The sequence below is a fragment of the Akebia trifoliata genome, chromosome 14 (assembly GCF_017979445.1).
Source record: "Akebia trifoliata isolate Shusen 1 chromosome 14, ASM1797944v1, whole genome shotgun sequence".
NCBI classification, from domain to species: Eukaryota; Viridiplantae; Streptophyta; class Magnoliopsida; order Ranunculales; family Lardizabalaceae; genus Akebia; species Akebia trifoliata.
In genome coordinates, this window is record NC_141388.1 from 1,166,004 (window position 1) to 1,188,731 (window position 22,728).

The following is a 22,728-nucleotide window of genomic DNA, read 5'->3' on the forward strand; positions in this document are numbered from 1 at the left end:
GATTCGGCAATGTGCCTACGTCCACGAAACAGACCAAGAACAATCACTATTTTCTATCAAGTTTTACCCCTGACAAGGGCACTGCCCCCCTGGACCCCCGTAACTCTGCGTAGCGCAACATAATACGAGACATCTCACTCACAACACATTTGAGGAGATCAAAAGTGCTTAGTTCTGCCCCCACATAGTTATCCCACTTCTCAAAATCAATCCAATTAGAGAACTAATGTTGTAGTTGGCATCTTTTTAGTCCCAAATCAAGGTGAAAACTGATCAAACATGACCATTTTTAACATTAACTTAAATTAAGACAACCAAGTCTATGTATCATTGGAAAAGTTTTGGCATTTATAGAATTACGTTACATTCAAACTTTATAAAAACCAAGTAATCTGACCAAATTGACATTCAATGCCAGCCATATCTACTCAATACATACTACTACTTGTTCTCTTTGTGACTTGAACTTCCAACTACTCTCTTGTTGCATCCACCAACATCGAAGAAGAAGATCGATCAAGAAACTGTGTGAGCTTGGGGAGGGCATTATCTATTTTTATCCTCAAGAAATTGAGGTTGGGGTCCTTGAAACATGAACACAATTATATTGGTATACCTTTTGAATATCATCACTATCACGACAGATGTATGCCGCAATATTTCTATTTATAGATGCAAAGATCTTGTATGATTAACTCAGTATACTAAAAGATCGTGATCGTGTATGTTCATAATAATACTTAAGTGGATCGTGATTTTCGAGCAATTATTTACTTACATGCTTTATAGACCTTCATAGTGATGATGACCCCCACTGATTATATGAACTCCAAAGAGAGGAACACTTCTTACTGCAGTTGAAATTGCTTGATTCAATCTAGTTTCTTGTTGAACTACTTGCTTCATTTTCTGCAGTTACATATGAGACATTAACAATTTCTATAATAGATTTGTTATAGGTTTTTTTTTTTAAAAGCTATGGTCGATAAAATTTGAAGTAAAACAATAGTCTATTAGGTAACATTTAATCTAAGAAGTGAAATTAAATAAACTTCAGGCATTTAAGAAATTTGCAAACCTTGTTATCGGTGTAAATCTGAAACTGAAGCTTCGGGATGTGGTGATGGTATTTATTTCTTCGTCTGCTTCCGAAGATGAAAATGTAAGTTGTAGCAGCAACCACACCTATGAAGCAAAGAGTTCCAATTCCACAGCTCCATATATTCAAACCACCACCAACTCCTTTGCATTTGTTCACTTTCTCTTGCTCAATTGTTTCCTCCTCAGATTGGAGTACTAATCCTACCTCTGTTTGAGGCTTAATCTCCTTACTACGGGACTTTGGTGAGTTCATTTTCATGTCGACAAATTCATTCTCCTCTGCTTTATTGAATAATACTTGCGAGATCGTGCCTTGATTTTCTACCACTAATAACAAATTTGGATCTTTTATCTTTGTTGAATTAATTGATAGTATGTTATCTATCTCAACGATAGGAAACTTGGTAAGTTCTTCCTCCGTTTCCTGATATGGGATCTTCCCAATTGTCGGTTTTAAGCAAGTTGGGACCCGAACAAGTTCATTTGCACCCTTTAAAATGCTAGAATTCTCCGATGTTCTAATGATATGGCAAGAAGTAGGGGATGGGCATATTGAGCAGTTCATGTTGATTGCATCTTCTGGATCGAAACACTTCTTATCATCCTCATGGTGATGGAAATCAAGGAAGAACTCATCATAAGGGATAAGTTCCCAATCATCTAAATCCATCTCATTTGAGGCTTTTACCATTAGTAAGGAGAGAAGGGGAATGTAAGCAAGAATGGGTTTAAATATGAGTTTGGAGTTGAATAATATTTGTTGAATTATTGGATCAATGAAGGTCATTTTCATTGGGTTTTGGGGGGGTATTTTACAATGATCAGCCCATCTATTGCGTCTTCTTGCTCTTGGAGTGAAGATTGAATCAGCAAGTAGCGGAGTAAGAACTTACCCTCCTAAATAGTGACAAATGGGGAAAGTTACCATGCAACGCATCAAAGGGAAGAAGACCCCTTTGATGTGGTCGATAGATATTCTTTTTCATACTCCATTTGGGTATTTAATGTTACTTTGAATACTATAAATTACTCTTATTCAATAAGACAATATAGACTTCCTCATGAATGAAAATGTAAACTACATAGGTTTTCATGGGCTCTTCTTTTGGTCTCTTTTTAGTGATTGGGACTCTTGAAACATTGTGATTGAGATCTATACTGTTGAATCCCATGAGACAAATGGTGAGCTCCCAAATAGAGGCTTTTGATCAAATTGAATGGAAGAACAAGATTTGTTTAGTCAACCTCAGACTTTCAGGAAAGACTTCAATGACGAGTAAAGACACACACACAAATATATATAAATAATAAGAGAAGGTGGTGGAGTAGAAGTGGTTCGACATCAAATTTTGGAACCCCAAATGCCCTGACCTTACGTTATATCACAATCATTTTGATTAAATATAAAAAAAATTGTAGCCCATGACCATAGAATCACGTTGATTAAGCCCTTTTGATACAATGTTCGTTTGCACATGCCAGTATGCCACCTTCTCGCAATAATAATAAGAATAATCTAAAGACCAGGCCTGACGCAGCCCAGTTGTTTAATAGGGGCCAGGCTTCATTTAATTTTTAATCTACTTACAAAGGCCCTCAACGAAAACCTGCCACACACACACACACTCATTTCAAGGAATATTTTTTTTTTTTTAAGGAATTTGTTTTCGCTTGAAAACGTTTCTATAAAATCAAAGACCTGTCGATATTTATTTATTTTTATAGAGAAAGTGATTGACTTTGGACAGTTTGAATTGTTTGGAACGTGGCGTATAAGTTGAGTCTCATTGCTTGGCCTTGGCGTTCCGAATGTGGGCCAACTTACAATGACATAATGTGTAAAGTTAGGGGAATTGGAATCCTCTACTTGATGTATTTGGGTAGTCGATCAAGGAAGTCTGTTTGATCTGTCTTGTGTACCACCCATTAATTGTCAAGTTCAATGTTTCCCAACACACGTCGAGCGTGGATTTTAAGCTAAAGAGGACACCACCCATAAGGGGAAGGAGGCCCACATAATTTGTATGAAAAATATTCTGAAAGAACGTTAATTGGGCCCACCTATAATGTGTAGATAGTCACTCATCATCATCATCAAGGCTTAGAATGGACTATGCAATGCGTTTTTAATGTTATTCTCATTATCTCCTAAATTAGCTGCTATTGGCATATCAAGTTTTACTCCTTACACCCTAATTAAAAATTAAACATATTATTCAAACATTACAAAATTCTGGTTCAAATTATAATCTCAACATTATAACACTCGTTCAAACAATTTTCGTAGTTCTTTACGATTATGATTAAGCTCATATAAAATGTTAAATACAAAAAATATATATCTAATAATAAAATAATGAGAGAACTTTTATTGTCACTCCAACTTTCACTTATGCTCAATCATTTATTTATTTTTTTAATTGAAATGTAATAAGTAAAGAGTCGTGCTAGGGTGACACAAGATTTATTATGATTCTAACGTGGACAAACATACATAACCGTACATGATTTTTACTCATATCACGAGGAAACACATTTATGGTTATGTGCACATCCGACATCAGACTTGTGAGAATCCCGGTAAATTCTTTTTGTCATTTTAGCATTTTTCACAAGTAAAAGTTGAGGAGTCAATAGCAAATCTCCAAATTATAGTGTGACACGTGGTGTCATATAGTCTTGATATATGGCCTCCTATATCTCTCTTTGTTTTGTATTTAAGTTATTCTTGTTTTATGTCTCGGATCCCAATGTACCACATGTCATCCGTTGATGCAATCGAAAAATGTCCCCCACACAACCCATAATAGGAGGCAGTATAATTTTGAACACCTCATCAAAGAGTTATCAAAAAACATAAAAACGAAGGAAACAAGTAACGTTAACATCAATAATGCTGTGGGGACCCATACGTCATATCTTATGAAAGAATCGAAGCAGCTCACTAACCACCTCATCTTCGCATGTGCACAGCACAGCCACGTGTCTTCTTCTTCTTTTTTATTTCCTTTGTTTGTTGACACCACCCACCTCCGCTACCATGGAATCACGACCAATCTTCTCCCCCAGCCAGCCAGCCTCCCTCTCAAGCATTTGTCACCAGATCGACCATATTTATTTTATAACAAAATATGTTCAATCAGAAAATTACCGGTCTTTGAAAATAATTTACCTTATGAAAATAGGTAAATATAATTTAAGTGAATAATAGGTGGGGGGGGGTTCCATTTTAGGTGGGTTGGCCACAAGGCATTCTAACGTCGTCGGATAAGAAGTTTTTCGTAATTTGGGAGTGGATTTACTAGCTCACAATGAATCTAGATATGTAGTTCACGATTTGCCAACAAATCCTATCAACAAATTATGTTTCTTTAATTTTTTATTTTTTGAGAAGGGGGGTGTGTTTGTCTAAGAAGATGCATGTATCATTTGAATCAGAGAATTAAACCCATTCCGAAAAATATATTTAAATGAGTTTTAAAAGATGCAAAATGTATATAGATGACCATTTTTGTGACCTAGCCTAGATGCAGTTGGGATTGAACATATGGTGGCTTGTTGGTCTTCATGCCTTATTAAAGAAGTCTTTTGGCACTTCTTAATCGATCGGTGGTGACATCATATCTTGAGGATGATTTCTCGAATGTTCAAGACAAGCAAAAAAACACTTTGAAGTAAGCAACCCGTTTCAAAATTTTGAAGGAACCCTCTTTCTTAAATTGTAGTTGTCGTCTTGAAAGAAGTATCCCAAATATTGATGAAAAAGTAGGAATGTAAATTAAATACAAAAATCATTTGTCATAATGCGAACAAGGTTACTTTAAAGTCAAACTCCATGACAAGTGTCGGTCTCTAATTAGGTTTTCGGGCTGTGTAGTCCTATTTAACGGTGATATTAGCTAGTGCAATGAGACAAACCTTGATTTCACCAAACTAATAAGCTCGGGACTTAATTTGGATTCACCCCTATTGTGAAGCTTGAGATTTGAATCTGATTCACGATCTTCTTTATTTGACATCATTCTTCCAGCCAATACTAATATTCTCACAACATATAATGTGCGTTGCAGCCTTAAAAAAAGATTATGGCCCACATCATAAAAAATAAAGGGTCTCCCATAAAAACAGAGGGGTCTTGTTAATGTGTGTCCTATAGTGCAATAAATACACTTTGGAAATTGAATTGTAGTTTGGCAAAAAATAATTTGTAAGGCCATTTTGGAAAGAAAATCCAATTTTCAAAGTGTAGTTATTGGACTTTAACCAGAGCCCTAACAAAATCCAATATAGAGAGCTGTTATTGCCATGCCGACTTTTGCAAATGTCACCCAAGTATGTGCTAATCTTTGGTAATTTACATATGAATTAGGATGGTGTTAGCAAGAGTTGATGTGACATAGAATCTCTCAATAAATATCTCATTAGAAACAAGGGTGTAGTCTCAGGATTTTCTTATAGTGGGGGTAAATTATAGTTAATTGTACAATTGAAGAACTTGAAGATGAATAATTTTATGAAGAAACTAAGAGGTCTTTTATAAAAAATTAAAAAAATTGATATTTAAGTCATTTTTAATTAATATATGAGAAGGCCAGGTAAAAAGGTAATGTCATCAAAAAAAAAAAAAAAAATTTTGAAGGGGAGCGGCAAAAATTAGAAAGAGATAAAGGGTGTGAGGGCAAATGGGGAGAGAGGTGAGGGAGGGGGACAAATGAGACATGTAGTCTCAAAATTCTGTGGGAGCAATTGCCCCCACCAGCTCCATACTAGCACCGCCCCTGATTAGGAGTCTTTTAACATTTCTGAGCATCAGTTTTACACTTTTTTATAACCTCAACTCGCAGGATGTTTGAGGCAAACGTGAGGCTATTATTTTTCTTTCCATCTCTTTTTAATAATTTATTGTCAATTATTAAAGAGGCAAAAAAAGTTACACCCACAAAGGTGTAAATCACAGATCTAGAAATAGTGGCAATCTCGTAATTATATATGAAAACAGGGTGTTACATAGTTTCATAATGAGGGTTCAACGTGGCCTCATCTTTCATCACAAATTTCTGATCCAGTGTAACATGGTCTTACCGTTTTACAATGCAACAGAAGAAATAATCAGCGATTACGAAGCAAAAAAAGAACAAATGCAAATGAAATAAAGAGAGGTTTATTACTACAAATGAATCAAAGGTACAAACATCTCCCCCTCCCCCCAACCAAAAATTAAAAATAAAACATCACATACACATATATAACATCATACACATCAGTCACACCGAAACAAACCCCAACAATTTGTCATATTAAAAATAACAATAAAACCAAATAAATGTAATTTTTTTATAAGAGAGAGAGAGAGATCTTTCTATCTAAGTCACGAATGATCCATCTATGTGAGAACCAGAGAAAGATCAGAAGAGCAATCCAAAGGCGATGGCGGTTAGAGAAGCGAAAACAGCGGGGATGAAGGCCGTAGCATCAGAGGTAGGACTAGGCGCAGGTGCATCAGCAGCTGCGACATTCTGGACGGCCGATACAGCCATGAACATGACGACCACTGCAGCAAAGAGTCTCATCTTCATTGCCTCCATCTTTAGTTCTCTGGGTGGGAAGAGAGAGGAAATGTAGAGGCAATCGAAGAAGAGATTCTCTAAGTATTGATGTGGGTTGAGATGGAAAAATAGAAGGGAAGAAGTGGGTTTATAAAGGAAAGAGAGGGGGAGGGATTTGCGGGCAGTTGCCCGAAGTGACCGTTCAACAACATTCCTTTTTGAGTTGTGGACTGCCCGTTACGCGTTGATGACAGGGTGTCTGATTATCTAAGTGCCATACAGCTGTCTACCTTTCGCTGTTTTTCACACCTAACCGTACCTCTCTCTCTCTCTCTCTCTTTTAACACATCCTCTTAACTGGCTGTTTTAAAATTAGCCCTTCGGAACATATATGATTGTGGAACACCTAAAGTGATACTTGACTGTTATTCACATAATACCTGTCATCCGTCTTTGTTACACCAAATGTTTTACACTTGGGCCTTCTTTTTATTCTTATAACGAATCATTGGTACATGGAATGGATCATTTAAAGCTATTTTAATAGTCCTTGGACCCTATCCCACGTTTATAACGTATTTGAAATATCCAAACTATCATTTTTTATGAATTTTGTTCATTTTCATCTATCTTTGATCGTTAATGACGAATGAAGAATGATATATATATATATATTTAATTTTGCATATTTACACATTTTTTTATTTATTTCGAGGATGTATAAATAAATAAAATAGAGAACGAAGAGATTCTAAAATTTTGGTGATATTAGGTTTTCCCCCTTGCAAAATGCAAAATTAGGCCTATCCCCCTAATCGTAAGTCAATCTTGATTATTTAAAGATGAAAATTTTATTTTTATTCAAAAAAAAAAAAAAATCAACGTTAAATCATCAAGAAGAAAGGAACTTCAACTTACGGTGAAGACCTAACGGGTAAGCCTAATTTCGCATTTTGCAAGGGGGTAAACCTAATATTATGAATTTAATAGGTGTGTGTTTCTAAAATACTCCATTAGTTTTGAATCAAGATTTTTTTTTTTTTTTTGTTTTTTTTTTAGGCCTGCTACATTACTGGGACATGGGAAAAATAATATTAGGTCCAACTCAAATCTAAGGTCCAGTTTATAAAGCCTGACATATTGGGTTGGGCTTCAGTTAATAGAGGATGTCTCCTTAATGTAGCTCAAAAGCTCGCAACAAAGGTGCAAGTATTCTCTGTATAACCTTAAGTGTGGTAATAGAAAGAGGACCACACTGATACTATTTTACCTCTCTAGTGGGCTTTTACAAAGTAAGGTCCAACCCAAATTATGGTTGCTATTTTATTTCAAAAACTCGCTCACCTTACTTTATGAATCACGCTGCCATGCATGACTAACTTAGTAAGATTTTACATCTTACTAAGGATTGTTGGGACCACATGGATTATCAAATTAGCAACCCAACAAAACAGATGTATGGATTTCATGGAAAAACTCAAATTCAAAAGAAAAAAAATCTGAAAAAAAGAACCTTTTTGAGCTTTATTGTCCGTGTTGAAAATGGATGGTTACCGAACTCCCAAGTTTAAAACTAAAATTCAATGGTGCAAATTAATTATTTTTCGAAATTCTTATAATTTCATCCTTTTTAACCCCATCGCATCACAACATGATTTTGGATGCCACAAATTTATGAGATTAGAATCCAACATATGTTAAGTAACAAATTAAATGCATAAATTTGAATTTTATGACGTGGATGCACGCTCCAAGCTTTGCTCGGTAACAAATATGATAAACTGAGGTTCCCCTGGAGTTGTCAGAACTCCAAGGGAGTTTTTGTAATAAAAATGCAACAGTTGGGTCGGACAGTTAAATCTATCGTTGTTTTAAGGCTAAAAGAGTTTTTGTTACCTGAGCATGCACGAATCAAATAAAACTTAAAAGACATTCTTTACAAAGGAAAAATAAATAAATAATTCGAAGGAGGTGTATAATCATTAAAAATACAAAATGCTTGACCACACCCCAATACAATTTTTAATTGGGTAAATTACCATTTCGTGGGCTGAGCATAGCAAAATTTCCATTCAGGTACACTCTTCATTTTAGGGATTTTTCCCAAAACGTGCGCAACTTATGTCCAAATTCCAGTTTTTGTACACTGTTCATTTTAATTCCTAAAACATGCATTTTGAGTGAATAATTCATTGGTATATCTACGAATTCGTAGATATTAAAAGTGATGAACTATATGCCAAGATAGGAGACTTAGATCAAGAGCATGATTGATATATGTTAGGTGAACTGTTTGAGATGTTATATTGTGTTCGGTGATGATTGGTGAAAGCAACCTAAAGGAAGACCCGAATTGGCCATTGAAATCTTCAATCAAATGGGCGAAAAATTTGAAATTATTCACCTTTTATGGAGGGACAGGATTTCTTGGAACGCGGTGATTGATGGATATGAACAAGGGCAAGGAAGGAAAGCCTTGGAATCATTTAAGAGGATGATAAAAAGACAACATTGAACAAATGAGGTGACCATTGTGAGTGCACTCTATGCTTGTAGCCATGCGGGTTTAGTCGAAGAAGGGCTCCACCATTTCCAGCTCATGTATTCATATTATGGCATCAAACCCATCCTCCATGCACCACTATGCATGTGAGGTCGACCTCTAGTGTGGATAGCATTTATGGGTAGCATATAGAATCCATAACAATCGAAAACTGGCTATATATGCCTCTGAATGCCTTCTCGAGATGGACCCAGATGATGATTTGGCATATATGCTCCTTGCAAACATGTATGAGAGAATCAGGTAGATGGGGCGAATCCCGTGCACTGAGGAAGGCAATTCCATGTCTTTTGTAGCTCGAGATTCAATTCATCCACAGAAGGAACTCATGTACAAGGTTTTTGGATGATCTGAATCCAAAGATGAAGAAAGCAGGTTATGATAAATTTGGGGGTCCAACCAAAACCAATTGGCAATGAGTGGAGAGGCCCAGGAGCTTATAAGGAGAGAGACAAGACAATTTGTTTCCGATATGGGATTAAACTCAACAGGTTATGTGCATAAGATAGGAGTTTCAAACATGCAAGACATGGATGAAGAAGAAGGGAGTTTAGTGTCTCACCATAGTGAAAAACTAGCTATTGGGGTTTGGATTAATAAGCACAACAGTTGGAGCTCCAATTCAAATATTTAAAAATCTTAAGAGTATGTTTGGATTTTCACATTGCCATTAAAGCGATTTCTCTTGATAATGAATGATGCAAGTAGATTTCGTCACTTTGGTGGTGACTTGCAGTCAGGTTTGATTGGAGTTGCTTAAGTTCAAATGCATCTCATACCATTTGATGGTGCTCATACACATTGAATCCATGGTACTTTAAAATATGGTTGTGACGGTAATGTAACGACCATTATAACAGTAACATAAGGTAAATGTTCCAATTTACATCCAAGCTATATAGGCACATTTGAATGCAATGTTTCCACCAATTCAAGGATTAGAATTACTATTCTTGATAATCCAAGTAAGTTTAGAAACACCACATGTGAGTCAGATAATAGCAAGTAATTCTTATGACCGTAGACACCAACCATAGAATGTGGTGGCCTTTTACAACCTCTAGTTATGGTACCATAAATGTTTGAGCCGTGGTTTTCTGACTAAGAGTATTTTCACTCGGTCTTACATGGCAAGGGTACACAACCGTTTATTGATTTTTTTGGGGATGCTTTGGGATACACAAGAAATGGATCAACGGTTTGTGCCCTTGCCACATCAAACCCAGTGAAAATACTCGAGTTAGGAAATCATTAGCCTTAATGTTAGTGTTGATTTTCTAAGACTCCTGGTCATATGACTTACTAGGTGGCATACTCTATCGGCTCTATGATGTTGACAAGTTTGGGAATCGTAGATCTGTATGCCTCGAGAAATATAGTTTTCTTGGGATGCACTTTTTTATGGGGAAGTGCAATCGTGTATCTCAAGCGTACAGATCTACAATTCTCGAACTTGTCCACGTCATGAACTCAATTGAATATGCCACCTGGCAAGTCATATTATCACGACTCATTTTCTAACTAGAAAGTATTCACTTGATCAATACTTGGCTGACTTTGGCATAGACATAGAATCATAGATATTTTTTCTTGGGATATACAATTGCACATCTTTTATAGTTAGAAAATCATCTTTCTTAATGTTGAGGTGCTTTTGTGTATTGGTTAGCTTGTCATGAAAAGGAGGAGCTATGCTTCAATCTTCTTCAACTCTCTCTCTCTTCAAAAAAGATCGTCGTCTCATCCATGATTTGAAACTTGGTTAAGAATAAGATCATTTGAATATTAAGGTTGTCAACAAATAGGTATTGGATCAGATAGTGCTATATTTGAATTCGAATACGAAAAAAAAAATAATGATATTCAAATTTGAAAAATATATCGAATATCCGATTCGATAAATGGGACTTTACTTTGAGAGAGAGAAGAAGAAGTATCTACCTGGAATCATGAATGCTCACCAGCCAAAGAAGATGGTGGTTATGGAACTCGCATAATGGGGGAAAAAAAAAAGATTTTATCTTGTGTGAGAGAGAATATCTACCTGAATGTTTGTCAGTCAAAGAAGATGATGGTTATAAAATTAGCATAGTTGAAACCCACCCTCACCATTGTTGGTTCTTGCGTTTTAGATTGAGAGAGAAGATAAAGATTTGAAAATTAAATTTTCTTTTATAACATGAATATATATTTAAGTTTTGTTGTGTAACATGAATACATAACAAATATATTTAAATCAGAGTAGATATTATTGAATAGGATTTTGCAACATTCGAATTCGTATTTGAAACTCATTTGAATCTTAAAATAATATCTGAATTCAAATTCAATATCCGAAAAATTCGAATAATATCCAATTTTTTAAATCGAATTCAAATTTAAATTTGGATTTTTGAATATCTATTGACAGGCCTAATGAATATATATTGTAGATTTTTTAAAATCAATCGGGAACGATATGACTCGTCTGAGTAATCTCGGTCTCGGTACGAGTTTAAAAGCCTACTCTAATCTATAGATTGATGGCCAAGCGCCAACCTTTGGCCATTTCTTTGGCCACACTTCCTCAGAAAGATACAAAAAACATGACTTTCAAAACGTTAAAAATCCTTTCTCACCAAAGTAGCCATTTTTAAGTTCTCTCCTTCTATGTTTTTTTATTTCTTTCGCCATTATCTTTTTATTTTTTATTTTTTATTTTTTATATAAGTCAGATTTGTTTCGAGTTTCCATCTCTTGGGATTCTTTTTAATGGGTTTTCTGTAATTCTAGAGTAATTTCAAGGGATTTGCTTTGGATTTCACTTGAGAACCATAGATTTGAGGTAAGAAAGTTTTTCATCTTCCAAAGGGGTTTTTTTCCTTTGATGTTCTGGTCTGGATTCAAGTTTTCTAAATAAAATTTTGTTTCTCTAATGGCAGAGATGGAGAAGGGAGGAAAGAATCTAAGAGTAGCAGCTTGTAATATACTTCGTGAAACAGATTTTGTGTTGCAGTGGGGGAACCGAAAGAGGCTTCGATGTCAGAAAATAAAAGATGAAGATGTTCCAGAGAAACCCGAGGGTGTAATAAGGAAAAGAATCACCTTTCATGTCGATCGCGGAATCGTTAGAACCGATAAAGAAACCCCATCTCCTCTCCCTCACAATTTCTTCAACAAGTAAGCAAAAATAAAATTGAAAACCATATTTTAAAAAAAAATCAACTAAATGTAGTTGATCATCCAAGAAATCCAATTTTTTCAGGAACTTTGATGGGGCGACGATGGTTCGATCGAGTGAAAGCGAGAATCTGAAATCTCAGTCATCTTCACCAGAGAAGGAAGAGAGGTACTACACGACGAGAGGATCAATGGGTTTGGACGAAAGTGGGAAGATCTCGATGGAAGCAGGAGGGGTGGAAGATAAAGGAGGGATTGTTTGGCCAAAGCTGTTAATTTCTTTATCAAGCAAAGAAAAAGAGGAAGATTTTATGGCCATGAAAGGGTGTAAGCCTCCTCAGCGACCCAAAAAAAGGGCTAAATTCATCCAAACGAGCTTACTTGTAAGTCTCTCCTAAAAAAAGTCCTGCTCATCATACCCAGAATCCAATTTTTTCTAATAAATAACAACAACAACAAAAATCTTTAAAAAGATCCAATCTTTCCTCTGCCTATCTTTAGTTTTATTGGTTTTTAACAATGAAGAATTGGTGTTGGTGGGGTTTGTGCAGTTGGTGAGTCCTGGTGCGTGGCTTTCTGATATTTGTCAAGAGAGATATGAAGTCAGAGAGAAGAAGACTTCCAGGAAGGTAATTATACTTGTTCTAGATTTGATATTATATTTTTGGTTAATTTTATTATAAATCTTTCTTAGGTTTAATCTGTTTTTTTTTATTTTCCTCTCTTTATAAATCTCTCTGTTTGGAAATTGTACTTTTTTGTTGATGTTGGTTATGTGATGGTGCAGAGACGAAGAGGATTGAAAGCCATGGGAAGTATGGAAAGTGATTCTGAATGAACGAAAGAGAATTTCAGAGCAATCCATTAGTTTTGAATTTGGATTTTAGGAGTGGTGAGGTGAAAGGTGGTTGGATGATATTAAAAACTGAAGAAGAAGAATCTATGTTCTGTCTCTGATTTGTTTTTAAAAAAAATCCCTCTAGAAATTAAAATCTCTTTTTCCTTAAATTTTGTTTCTGCTCTCTTCTTGTGCCTGCCTCTCTTTTGGAGTTTGGAGATGAGATGCTTTTGCTTCATTTCATGGGTCATTCTAAGCCCAAGATGCTCTATGTGGTGAGGGGGTGTGCCTTTAGCAATGGGTTACCCTGCAAACCAATAGAGCTTTGGAGCCTATAACAAATGTGAAAAAAGGTCGTCTTAATGAGGGGATTGATGAGGTACAACAAGTAGCATATTATATTTTTCATTGGGACGATCTGATGGAGATAGATCTTTTAGGATTAATTTTTAGATTGGAAATCTTATTTCACCTTTTAATTATGGGTCATGATCCCTCGACTCCTAAGAATGACTCATGGAAAAAACATATGATACCAACTCTTTAAATGCAAAATCCAATGGTTGAGATTTATCCTCGAGATAAGTATCTCTAAGATTTGTGTTATCAAGATATTCATAAATCTCAACCATTGGATATTTTGTATTTAAAGGGTTGATTTTTTTTTTTTTTTAATCAACGGATCCTAGTGCTGTATCAATGTCCAAACATAGATTAACCAAGTTAATTGGGAAAAAATTATGATTTTGTGACCGATCATAATCTACATTGTAAAAAATAAGTAAAAAGTTATAATTTTTTAAATATAAATGTGCATTGATAAATGATTTTGGGGTTGCTAAAAAAGTTTAGATTCGATAATTATTTAACAAGGGTTCAATTCAGTCAAAATTCGGAAAAGTTTCATAGAAAAATATGAAAATTTTTGGAGATTACAAAATATTTTATAGGATTTGTTACCAAAACATACCATCTTCAACCTCTTTCTGATTCCTATCTTCTTCCTGCTGTCTTAATGCTGAAAATTTTAAAATTTTGGAGGTGAATGGTAACAATGTTGTCTTATTCCATGATTACTTGAGGGATAAGTCGGTTAATTTGCCAAATTAATCAGCATACACTTAATTTAGAGAATTTTACGATTTTTTTGAAAATTTTGTGACTATATGAGCGCCAAAGCTGAAAGATATTTGGTCCACTCGTACCTGCTTGTCAGCTTGAGGCCTTGACTTTAGGTTCACATGTTCTTCCAAATAGGAAACAATTGGAGGGCGAGACAAGATTCCCTCTTTTAAAAGAATGAAACAGAACAACTACATTTTCCTTCTTGTATTCCTAAACGAACAATGATTTTAAGATACCATCATGGTCATTATTAACAAATCATTCATTCCACCACGCCCCTAAATTGCCATCTGACCCATCCGTTTAAGAGAAATTCTGGCCCCACCTCCCTGGACAAAATTTTAAAATCTATTACGATTTCAGAAATTTTCGTAATGGAGTAGGAGTTACAGTCACGGGCCTCACTGAGACCTAATGTGTGGTAATTCGCTAATACTGCATTTATTGGTTTGAAACTAAACTAATTTATAATTCAGTGGGCAAATAATGTGAGACGAAATACTAGCATAAAAAGGAGGCGGAAAAGAAGCAAAATATAACAAATAGCCAGAAATGTACAAGTCAATCTCACAGGAGTAGGGGATTATATTTTTAGGGTAAACCTGCAAAATGGATGTCAGAACATAATCGCATTAATAAATAAAAAATAAGCTGAGGGGCTAACATCCCAGAGTTTGCATTCTTTCTACCTATTTAGAGCTTACCTTGATTAAAGAAGTCCTTCTGATTTGTTTACCAAATGCCTTGGTATTCAGACCAATTTGAGCCCTGAAAAGATAGATACATGAACACAGACCGATTCAGGTTTGACATGAATGAGTTCCACACCACCCAACTTCTGTAGCAATTGGAGCACACACTTTGGACCTGAGATTCTCCCAAATGGGTATATATGAGATTCTCAGGTTTCTCCTTTGGACCAGTCAGAATCATATCTTGTTTGCTCAGTTTAAGTGGAAAAAGAAGAGAATTGAGGGCTACACCAGTGGTAGCCCGACTTTCCAAAGAACAGCAATAAAAAGTACTCAGTATAACATATGGACAGCTCTAAAACAGGGTACCAGAGCTCTAAACAACAGCAAGCACTCAACGCAACTCAATAAACAATTGAAATGGGGGATTATATTACCAAAAAAATAATTATATGTAATACACATGCAGACTCTATTGTGAGCACTTGAAAAAGAAAATGCACTAGAGACCCAAAGTACCTTTTTAAAGCTGCAATGCTCTTCTTCATCCCCCCAACCTTGTACAAGAAACATCTATTTATTTTCCTATTGCTTTCTCTCTTCTTTTCCCCTTTACAGGATTTTTACTTAACAATGCCCTATACCCTTCCATCGCTATTTACAGAGTGAACCTTAAACCGTTAGGCAGGACTCAATATAAGTCTCCCAATTCCATCCAAAGCCCACTTCTCAACCATATAAGATCCACCCTATACAAAAGGAACACATCCACCCCGCTCGCTCATTCAACATTGATTGTTTTGTGTTGTATTGTGGCTCACCAGACACCATTGGGGATGGGACAGCACATGAGAAGAATTGCACACCAGCTGAACTGTTTTCCCAGAGGCCATCCTTGCGACTAACATCAGAACCGTATCCCTCAGACCTGCTAAGATAAATCACAATAATTCAAGCACCATAAATAAATCACAGAACCAGAAAATCAGGAATGCATATAACCAACATTTTACACATGTATTCAATACATGCAAGTCCATTAGTTACCGTCTCATAGGAAAAAGAAATAACAATGGATCGTTTTCAAGTGCTATCCCATCAGATAATTTACTACTCTACCCCAACAAACAAAATAAACTATATAATTGCTTAGATTTAATCAGTAATATCAATAGCAACCATAGAAGCATTTTGGTTTTAAAAAAATTAAAACATAATTTTTATACATTAATATCGAAAGATATTGAAAATCTCCCTAGAGCAGTGCAGTCTCACTGATTTGCCACAAAAGGGGGGGCAGGTAAAATGATGTAGGAACATCTACCATTGAATGCACCTGTGCCACATCAAATTTAAGATATTACAGATCACTATTTTTAGAAGAACTATGATTTTTTTTAAGAAAAAGATATATGTTTTCTATTTGGTTGAACCGCTAAAAGTGGGTCCCACTGGTTTGACCAACTAAAGTTTGTATTAGAATCTCGTGCCTGCATTTATATTTCCTAATTGATGGTCAATAAGTACCCAAAAATTTGAGCTTATTTTACTTTTGTTTGATAGGAAAAAACCTGGACTAGAACCCACGACCTCGATGAGCTAATATTATTAGAAGGCTTCATTTCTATTTGCCTACTAGACAAGGTATAATATTTCGATTTTGATCAGCTAGGAAATGGAAGTGTTGAAAAAATATTTTGAAAATTCATAGAAAATATAGGAAATTTGCTTAAAATGTTTGGAAGACAACATAAGTTGAAAAAACATTCATTACTCATAATACTACAAATAAACAACCATTTAGAGCAAGAAAAGAAAGATCAATATCAATACATGTTGACAAAATTATTTGAGATTGGATTGTAAGAGTCAGACTTACACATAAATGTTCATATTCATGTCATTTACGTTCTTAAAATCAAAAGTAGTAAGTCTTCCAGCCTAGGAGGGGTCATAACCACATGGACCTACAAACTAAGAAATCTTATTGTTTCCCATTTTTTAAATTGAAAGTTAATAATTAAAAAATAGCTTCAATTATAAAATTAGATCATGGATGTAATTAACATTGGAATTCATAAATCCTAATTACAAAAAATTCATTTTATATATATACATATAATAATATGTAAGAGAACTGACATTACATGTTTTATATACCACTAATATAGAGTTTCTAGTTTCTACATATTATACATAATTTTACAAAAACAAAAACAAAAAGATTGGAAAAACATGTCATGGAAATAGAAACACGATGGTAATTTCACTTCCTCCCACTCCTTGGAAATGGAAATATTCCGTAGAAATGTATCAAAACATAATATCATGTTAGTTATTAATATTGGAATACCATAGGATAAAAACAGTGATGATCTCAAGAATCTTCCAAATCAGCCATTCTCTAAACCAACCTTAGCTAAATTAGGAAACATATCCCACAAGATCTCAAGGACCCTACAAATCAGCCAAGTCATCATTATTGGAATACTATATAATAAAAGCAATGAGAATCTCAAGAATCTTCCCAATCAGACATTCTCTAAACCAACCCTAGCTAAACTAGGAAATAGGAAATAAATCCTAGGAATCCTGTTTTGGAATTTATTTAGATTTCATCGCAATACTCATAATTAGGAATTTATAAAGCTGTTTGGCGTTTCTACTCACTTGTTTAAAATTATAGTTTGTTCAAGGACACAAGGGGCATGCCATATCCAATACTCAATAAATAATTGTAATTGCTTCTAGTTTATATGAGATAGAATGGAATACAAATCCAGATTTTTATCTGCTATAAAATAAGTCTTCTATAGCATAATCTGGCCTAGTTTACAGCCCCCCTCTGACCATAAATTCAAAGCCATTTTAATATATTTTCACTAAGATTACTTATCAATATATACACTTAGATTGTTAGCCAACCTTGACCCAAGATCAATTCACTATTTCTAGTCCTTAAAACCGTAAAAATCCAGAACCTAAACCCTTGTTCAGATTAAAAATGGAAAAAAATTAATTAATAAATAAAGCCACGGTTGACCACCATTGATTCTGGTATCAAAGTTCCTGTCCTACAACTTTGGCATCAAAGTGAACAGAGAAATCCGAAACAACAGAATTATACAACAAAATTTGGAGACGGAAACTGTTTTATAATGTGTGATTGACTCATCCAACGAATACAATCACGTCTCTGATTGCACTGCTGAAAATTTCGATAAGCATGAAAGAGGTCTTCCCACAAATGTTCAGAGGATTATGGTATGACTTCATTTTAGGAAGATATTATTGATCTCATTGTTTGTATGGTCAAACACAGGATACACTGGCACATCCTCTTTGGAGAACTGCCAACTTAGAGAGGTGGTAAGACGTGTGGAGTGTTGTTGTCCAGGTTCAAACCCCCTTGAACCCAACTTCATTTGCTAACCACTAACCCTATACCTATCCCAAAAAAATAAATAAATAAATAAAATCCTCTTTAGAAAACCTTGGTTGTTAATCTCCATCACCCTAGTGCACGTGCCTACGGCACATACTCTTTGGGGTTAAAAGAGTAAAAGAGGAAAGATAGTAAAGTTAGAGGGGGGGAGTAAAAGAGGAAAGATAGTTAAATTGGAGGGATATTAAAGATAGTAAAGTTGAAGAAGAAAGAAAGTAAAGTGGGGTAGTGTGGACCCCACTCCACCGTAGCTAGAGTGGAACATACGCACAAATGTAGCTGGAGTGGGACCCACCATTGTATTTATTATATAGATTTTTTAAGGATAGATCCAATTATAGAATTAATGGATTGCATCGAGCAAAGCTCTCATCAAAAGATATGAACAAATAATAACAGAACAAAAGTGACACAAGTCTCCAACAAGAATAATGAATGACTATTTTTAGTAATTATCTTGTAGTGTATAGTTAGTAAAATTTGTACCCAAATCCTCTGCCGAACCTCTAAAACTAGATAGCACCAGTTTACTCTTGCTTGATTAGTTTGTCAATGTAATGAAGTTTTTAAAGTTATTACGTGATCTCTCTACATTTTTTAGAGGGTTGATTGACGCAAGTACAGGGCATCTCATATCAAATTCCTTAAAAATATGTCTATGCTTCAATTTATGAGATTGGGTGAATGAGGTTTTTCCCTTCTGTTGTGTGATTCAAAGTTGATTTCCTTGATCAATTGTTGGGGACCCATATATTTTGGGCGACTTTATAGATCTGATTTCCTAGGGCTGTGCGACTCTGTCCGATTACCTTTTTTACATCAAATCACAAAGTAGTTAATTTTCATATGTTGTTTTCTGCTCTAAAATCAAACCTTATATACCCTGTTGTAGCCTAATTTACTGCTCTTATTGGCCCTAATTTAAAATCTCGTCTCCTTTTATTTTCCACCAAGTTTATTAGCCTAATAAGAGGTTTTTTGCTCACAGAAAAGTAATAAAGCCTAGAACAACACAAGTGTATTCGTGTGATTGGTCGATCCGGAATTCTGTGCAACCCTGGATTTACTCTTCCATGAGCAAAAAAATTTACTACTTCAACCACAGAAAAATTCACTACTTCCAAGGCTTATGTCCTTAAAAATTTTATCACCTAAAACCCTCATACTCCTAAATCATTAAATTTTTGGTTCGTCATTATAACCCATAATTTCACCACTAGCTGGATCCAGCTTTCATACAAAGAGTTGCTGAGAAGAAGCATTATAGTTGTCCACATGGCATAGAGCACATACTTTATAAATTGGTTTCAAGGTATGAGAAAATCAGAGTACACCTTGGCTAAGGACGCATAAACCACATTTGACGAACACAAGTATAATTGAAAGCATATATCCAAAACACCACCTGTAAACTCACAAGGCGAAAAGAAAGAAGATTCAAGAAGAGAACCATACCCAAGCCCCTGTGTTGTACCCATTTGTTCATGTAGCCGCCAGCAGGACTTTACAGTTCAAGGACACCCCGAGCAATCAAAAAACTTTGCAGAGAAGTGCTCTCAACCAGTACAACAACAAACCCAGCAACCATTGGGAATTACAGTGCCTCAAGGGTTATAGTAGCTTTGGTGAAAACAGATAAAACAAATGGTGCTTCTTCGCCAGGGTGGATGGTTGTAGGCACGATTGTGTACCCCTTTGGATCAGGTTCCAGAACCATTTCACATGATATTTCTCGAGAGTTGACATAATCAGTCCCACCAACTGATTCGTGCAAGTAAATGTTGTAAGCAGCACGACGGCCACGCGTCTTGAGTATCCTCATCCCAATGTAGAACATCATTGAGTCATGGCTGGATTGATAATTCCTAAAACCAGCTGTCTTTCTGGAAAAACTCACACCCTAGCCATAAAATACAGCAGAAAGGTTCATCAAAATATAGTAAAAAAAGGGGAAGCTAAATAAAATGCATGTATGCCAAGGGAAAGAAGTTCATACCTGAGTTAAAGTAATGAAGATGTGAATTGGGAATGATGCATCTTGACCAGTAGCCCTCAGTCGAAATTGTGGATTTTGATGCCATGTGTCATAATCTTGACAACCACCTGCACTGTAACCACGCCATTGCCCGTGTGCAGAATATCGCATCTCAGGAGGATAGATTCGGCAAACATATATTGACCGGAAATGAATCTGAAAATCTTGCCAAGACATCCAGAATATACCATCCTTTGACTGTTTAGAAAAGGAAAAGAGAATGCGTTAATCAGTACCAAGAAAAAATAAATTTAAAACAAAGCACTCACAAAGAGGTACAAACAGAAAAAGAAATAAAACAAAATAAAGATTAGTTCAATGCTCTATAGAGAGAAGTCTAAGCAGTGGAGCACCTGAGGAACATGCTTGAGCTTGTGCTTCATACGATCAGTCCATTCAGGCGATGAATCTGACCAAGGGCCATTCCACTCAACCTCATTTGCCCATGGATTTCGGATCTGGACAAGCTTGTGGCCATCAACCTCTCTCACCTGAAACACAATTTAAAAGTAGAACTTTCCAAAAGGGTTCCTTCCTCAATAATGAATAGCCAAACAAAGGATAAATCATTTCAAAATACCTGCAATATGGAGTAAGCATGACCTTGAACAATGCCGCTGGAAGAGATGTGCACATCTGAACCGGATGGACTCCCAGCACCAAGTAAGAACCCCTCTTGTTTAAAGCGCAATAGTTGAGACCATAATCTTCCACTAGCAAGATCAATCTGGGCCTCTGTGCTCCTTATATCAATCTCCTCACCAGCTCCACCAGTTAGGTCTACAAGAGCATCTTGGACAAGCCCACCTTCCAGGGCTTCGTACGATCCATGAAGCTTGGCATACGCCTTCTCCAAAAGAGAAACCCAGAGTTCATTCCCCTTCCTACTGGTAGCAAAGGCTGGTTTTCCAGGTGACTCACAGGGGATCCAGTCATCAACAACAACAGGGACCCACTCACCCTACAGGAAGACCAGAGTCAGAAAATGGCATGCACACAGCATCATTAAGCTCGAGACTACACTATACTGATTCATTTCCGAATTACTGTTCCAGTGTACATCAAATGAGGTATAGAACATTAGTTCCTATGGCATGTCAATAAAATACAACTTCCCACATGAGATGGGAACTCGTGCTTCCTCAAACTGAAGTTCCAGGTCACACATGAATACAGATCTACTTAATATATTATGATGTCCAATTAATGCAATAAAAATTCTCTTTAATTAAATCAGTAACAACTATTTCAAAGTAATTTTATAGTAAATATGCCAGTGTTGAAGCAGTAAACTTATGCAACTGAGAGACAAGTCAAATTTAAAGCAGTTAACACAATTTTTCCTTTCCTCTACGCTCAATGTTGAACTTCCATACTCCAACATATAGGACAATTTTGTTAAAAACAAATTCCCCTCTGCTACAAATCACCTAAAACTCCCCCCACCCCCACCCTTGTTGGGCTTTGTGGAGCCTAGTTATATATTTGATCCGGTTGACGACCCGACCCGAATAATATTTGCGTGGTATTTTGATGGGATATTTTCTGAGGCTTAATCCATGGAGTGGAGGCTTGGGGCGATAGGCCCAAGCCGGAGCACTCATGGATAAGCCTCCTGGGGGCCCAGGGGGCAACTCCCCCGGGAAATTTTTTTTTGGGCCCGTTTTGTAACCCATTGTGTATCTTGTGCGCAGTATATAGAAGCCGTTTTTGGTGATTAGGGTTTTTTAAGGTTTTGGTTGTCGTCTTTGAGACTTGAGCCGCACTTTTGTAATTCTTCTCGAAATAGTGAAATCTCTACAACTCCGTGGACGTAGGCAAATTGTCGAACCACGTAAATACTGTCTTGTGCGTGTGATTGTTTTCTTTTTCGACGTGTGTGTTTTTTCTCTATTTCTTGTTTCTCACAGCTTGGGAATTTCGGGTTGAATTCCTTACAACCCCCACCCCCTCCCTTCTTTGGATGATGGGGGTTCCAGATCCATAGGCCTGACTAGCAGGGGCCAAGAAACTGGCCTCTTAGAACACCATATCTCGCCCAAATCCCCAGGGTACATGCAATACACCACAAACCATACATACCAGGTAAGCAAAGATAAATCCCTGTGGATGGCCAATGTTGGGGCTTCAACAATCACCTAGAACCCCTTTACATACAAAACTAAACCAATATCTAAGATAACATGCTAGGTAAAGAATCCTGATTTATTTCTAGGCAGTATAA

The 22,728-nt window shown here is 36.0% G+C and overlaps 4 protein-coding genes across 7 annotated transcripts in view; 1 reads left to right on the forward strand and 3 right to left on the reverse strand.

Annotated features, from left to right (window-relative positions):
* Nucleotides 1-783: 783 nt before the first annotated feature.
* LOC147385316 (uncharacterized) lies at nt 784-1,884 on the reverse strand. Its single transcript, XM_086423142.1, has 2 exons — nt 1,079-1,884; nt 784-909 (listed from the first exon to the last, which is right to left on the reverse strand). Exons 1-2 carry the CDS (start codon nt 1,790-1,792, stop codon nt 784-786), a joined length of 840 nt encoding a protein of 279 aa, XP_086279268.1. The 5' UTR covers nt 1,793-1,884.
* A 4,362-nt stretch (nt 1,885-6,246) lies between these two features.
* LOC147385317 (arabinogalactan protein 13-like) lies at nt 6,247-6,779 on the reverse strand. Its single transcript, XM_086424384.1, has one exon. It carries the CDS (start codon nt 6,684-6,686, stop codon nt 6,507-6,509), a length of 180 nt encoding a protein of 59 aa, XP_086280510.1. The 5' UTR covers nt 6,687-6,779; the 3' UTR covers nt 6,247-6,506.
* Nucleotides 6,780-11,755: 4,976 nt separating this feature from the next.
* Nucleotides 11,756-13,377, forward strand: LOC147385318 (uncharacterized). Its single transcript, XM_086422732.1, has 5 exons — nt 11,756-12,034; nt 12,132-12,369; nt 12,455-12,752; nt 12,921-12,998; nt 13,157-13,377. Exons 2-5 carry the CDS (start codon nt 12,134-12,136, stop codon nt 13,205-13,207), a joined length of 663 nt encoding a protein of 220 aa, XP_086278858.1. The 5' UTR covers nt 11,756-12,034; nt 12,132-12,133; the 3' UTR covers nt 13,208-13,377.
* Nucleotides 13,378-14,857: 1,480 nt separating this feature from the next.
* The window catches only part of DEK1 (calpain-type cysteine protease family), a 32,466-nt gene continuing 24,595 nt past the window's right edge, over nt 14,858-22,728 (reverse strand). The window contains exons 28-34 of one of the 4 annotated variants that reach the window (XM_086422730.1): nt 21,085-21,465; nt 20,858-20,995; nt 20,466-20,702; nt 19,925-20,369; nt 15,544-15,952; nt 15,037-15,100; nt 14,858-14,934 (exon numbers count right to left, since the gene is read on the reverse strand). In XM_086422730.1, coding sequence (XP_086278856.1) covers nt 20,064-20,369; nt 20,466-20,702; nt 20,858-20,995; nt 21,085-21,465 — 1,062 coding nt within the window. In that variant the 3' untranslated portion in view covers nt 14,858-14,934; nt 15,037-15,100; nt 15,544-15,952; nt 19,925-20,063. Of the gene's footprint in view, nt 15,101-15,434; nt 15,956-19,924; nt 20,370-20,465; nt 20,703-20,857; nt 20,996-21,084; nt 21,466-22,728 lie in introns of those variants that run through there. The other 3 variants (XM_086422729.1, XM_086422728.1, XM_086422731.1) reach the window with 3 other exon arrangements.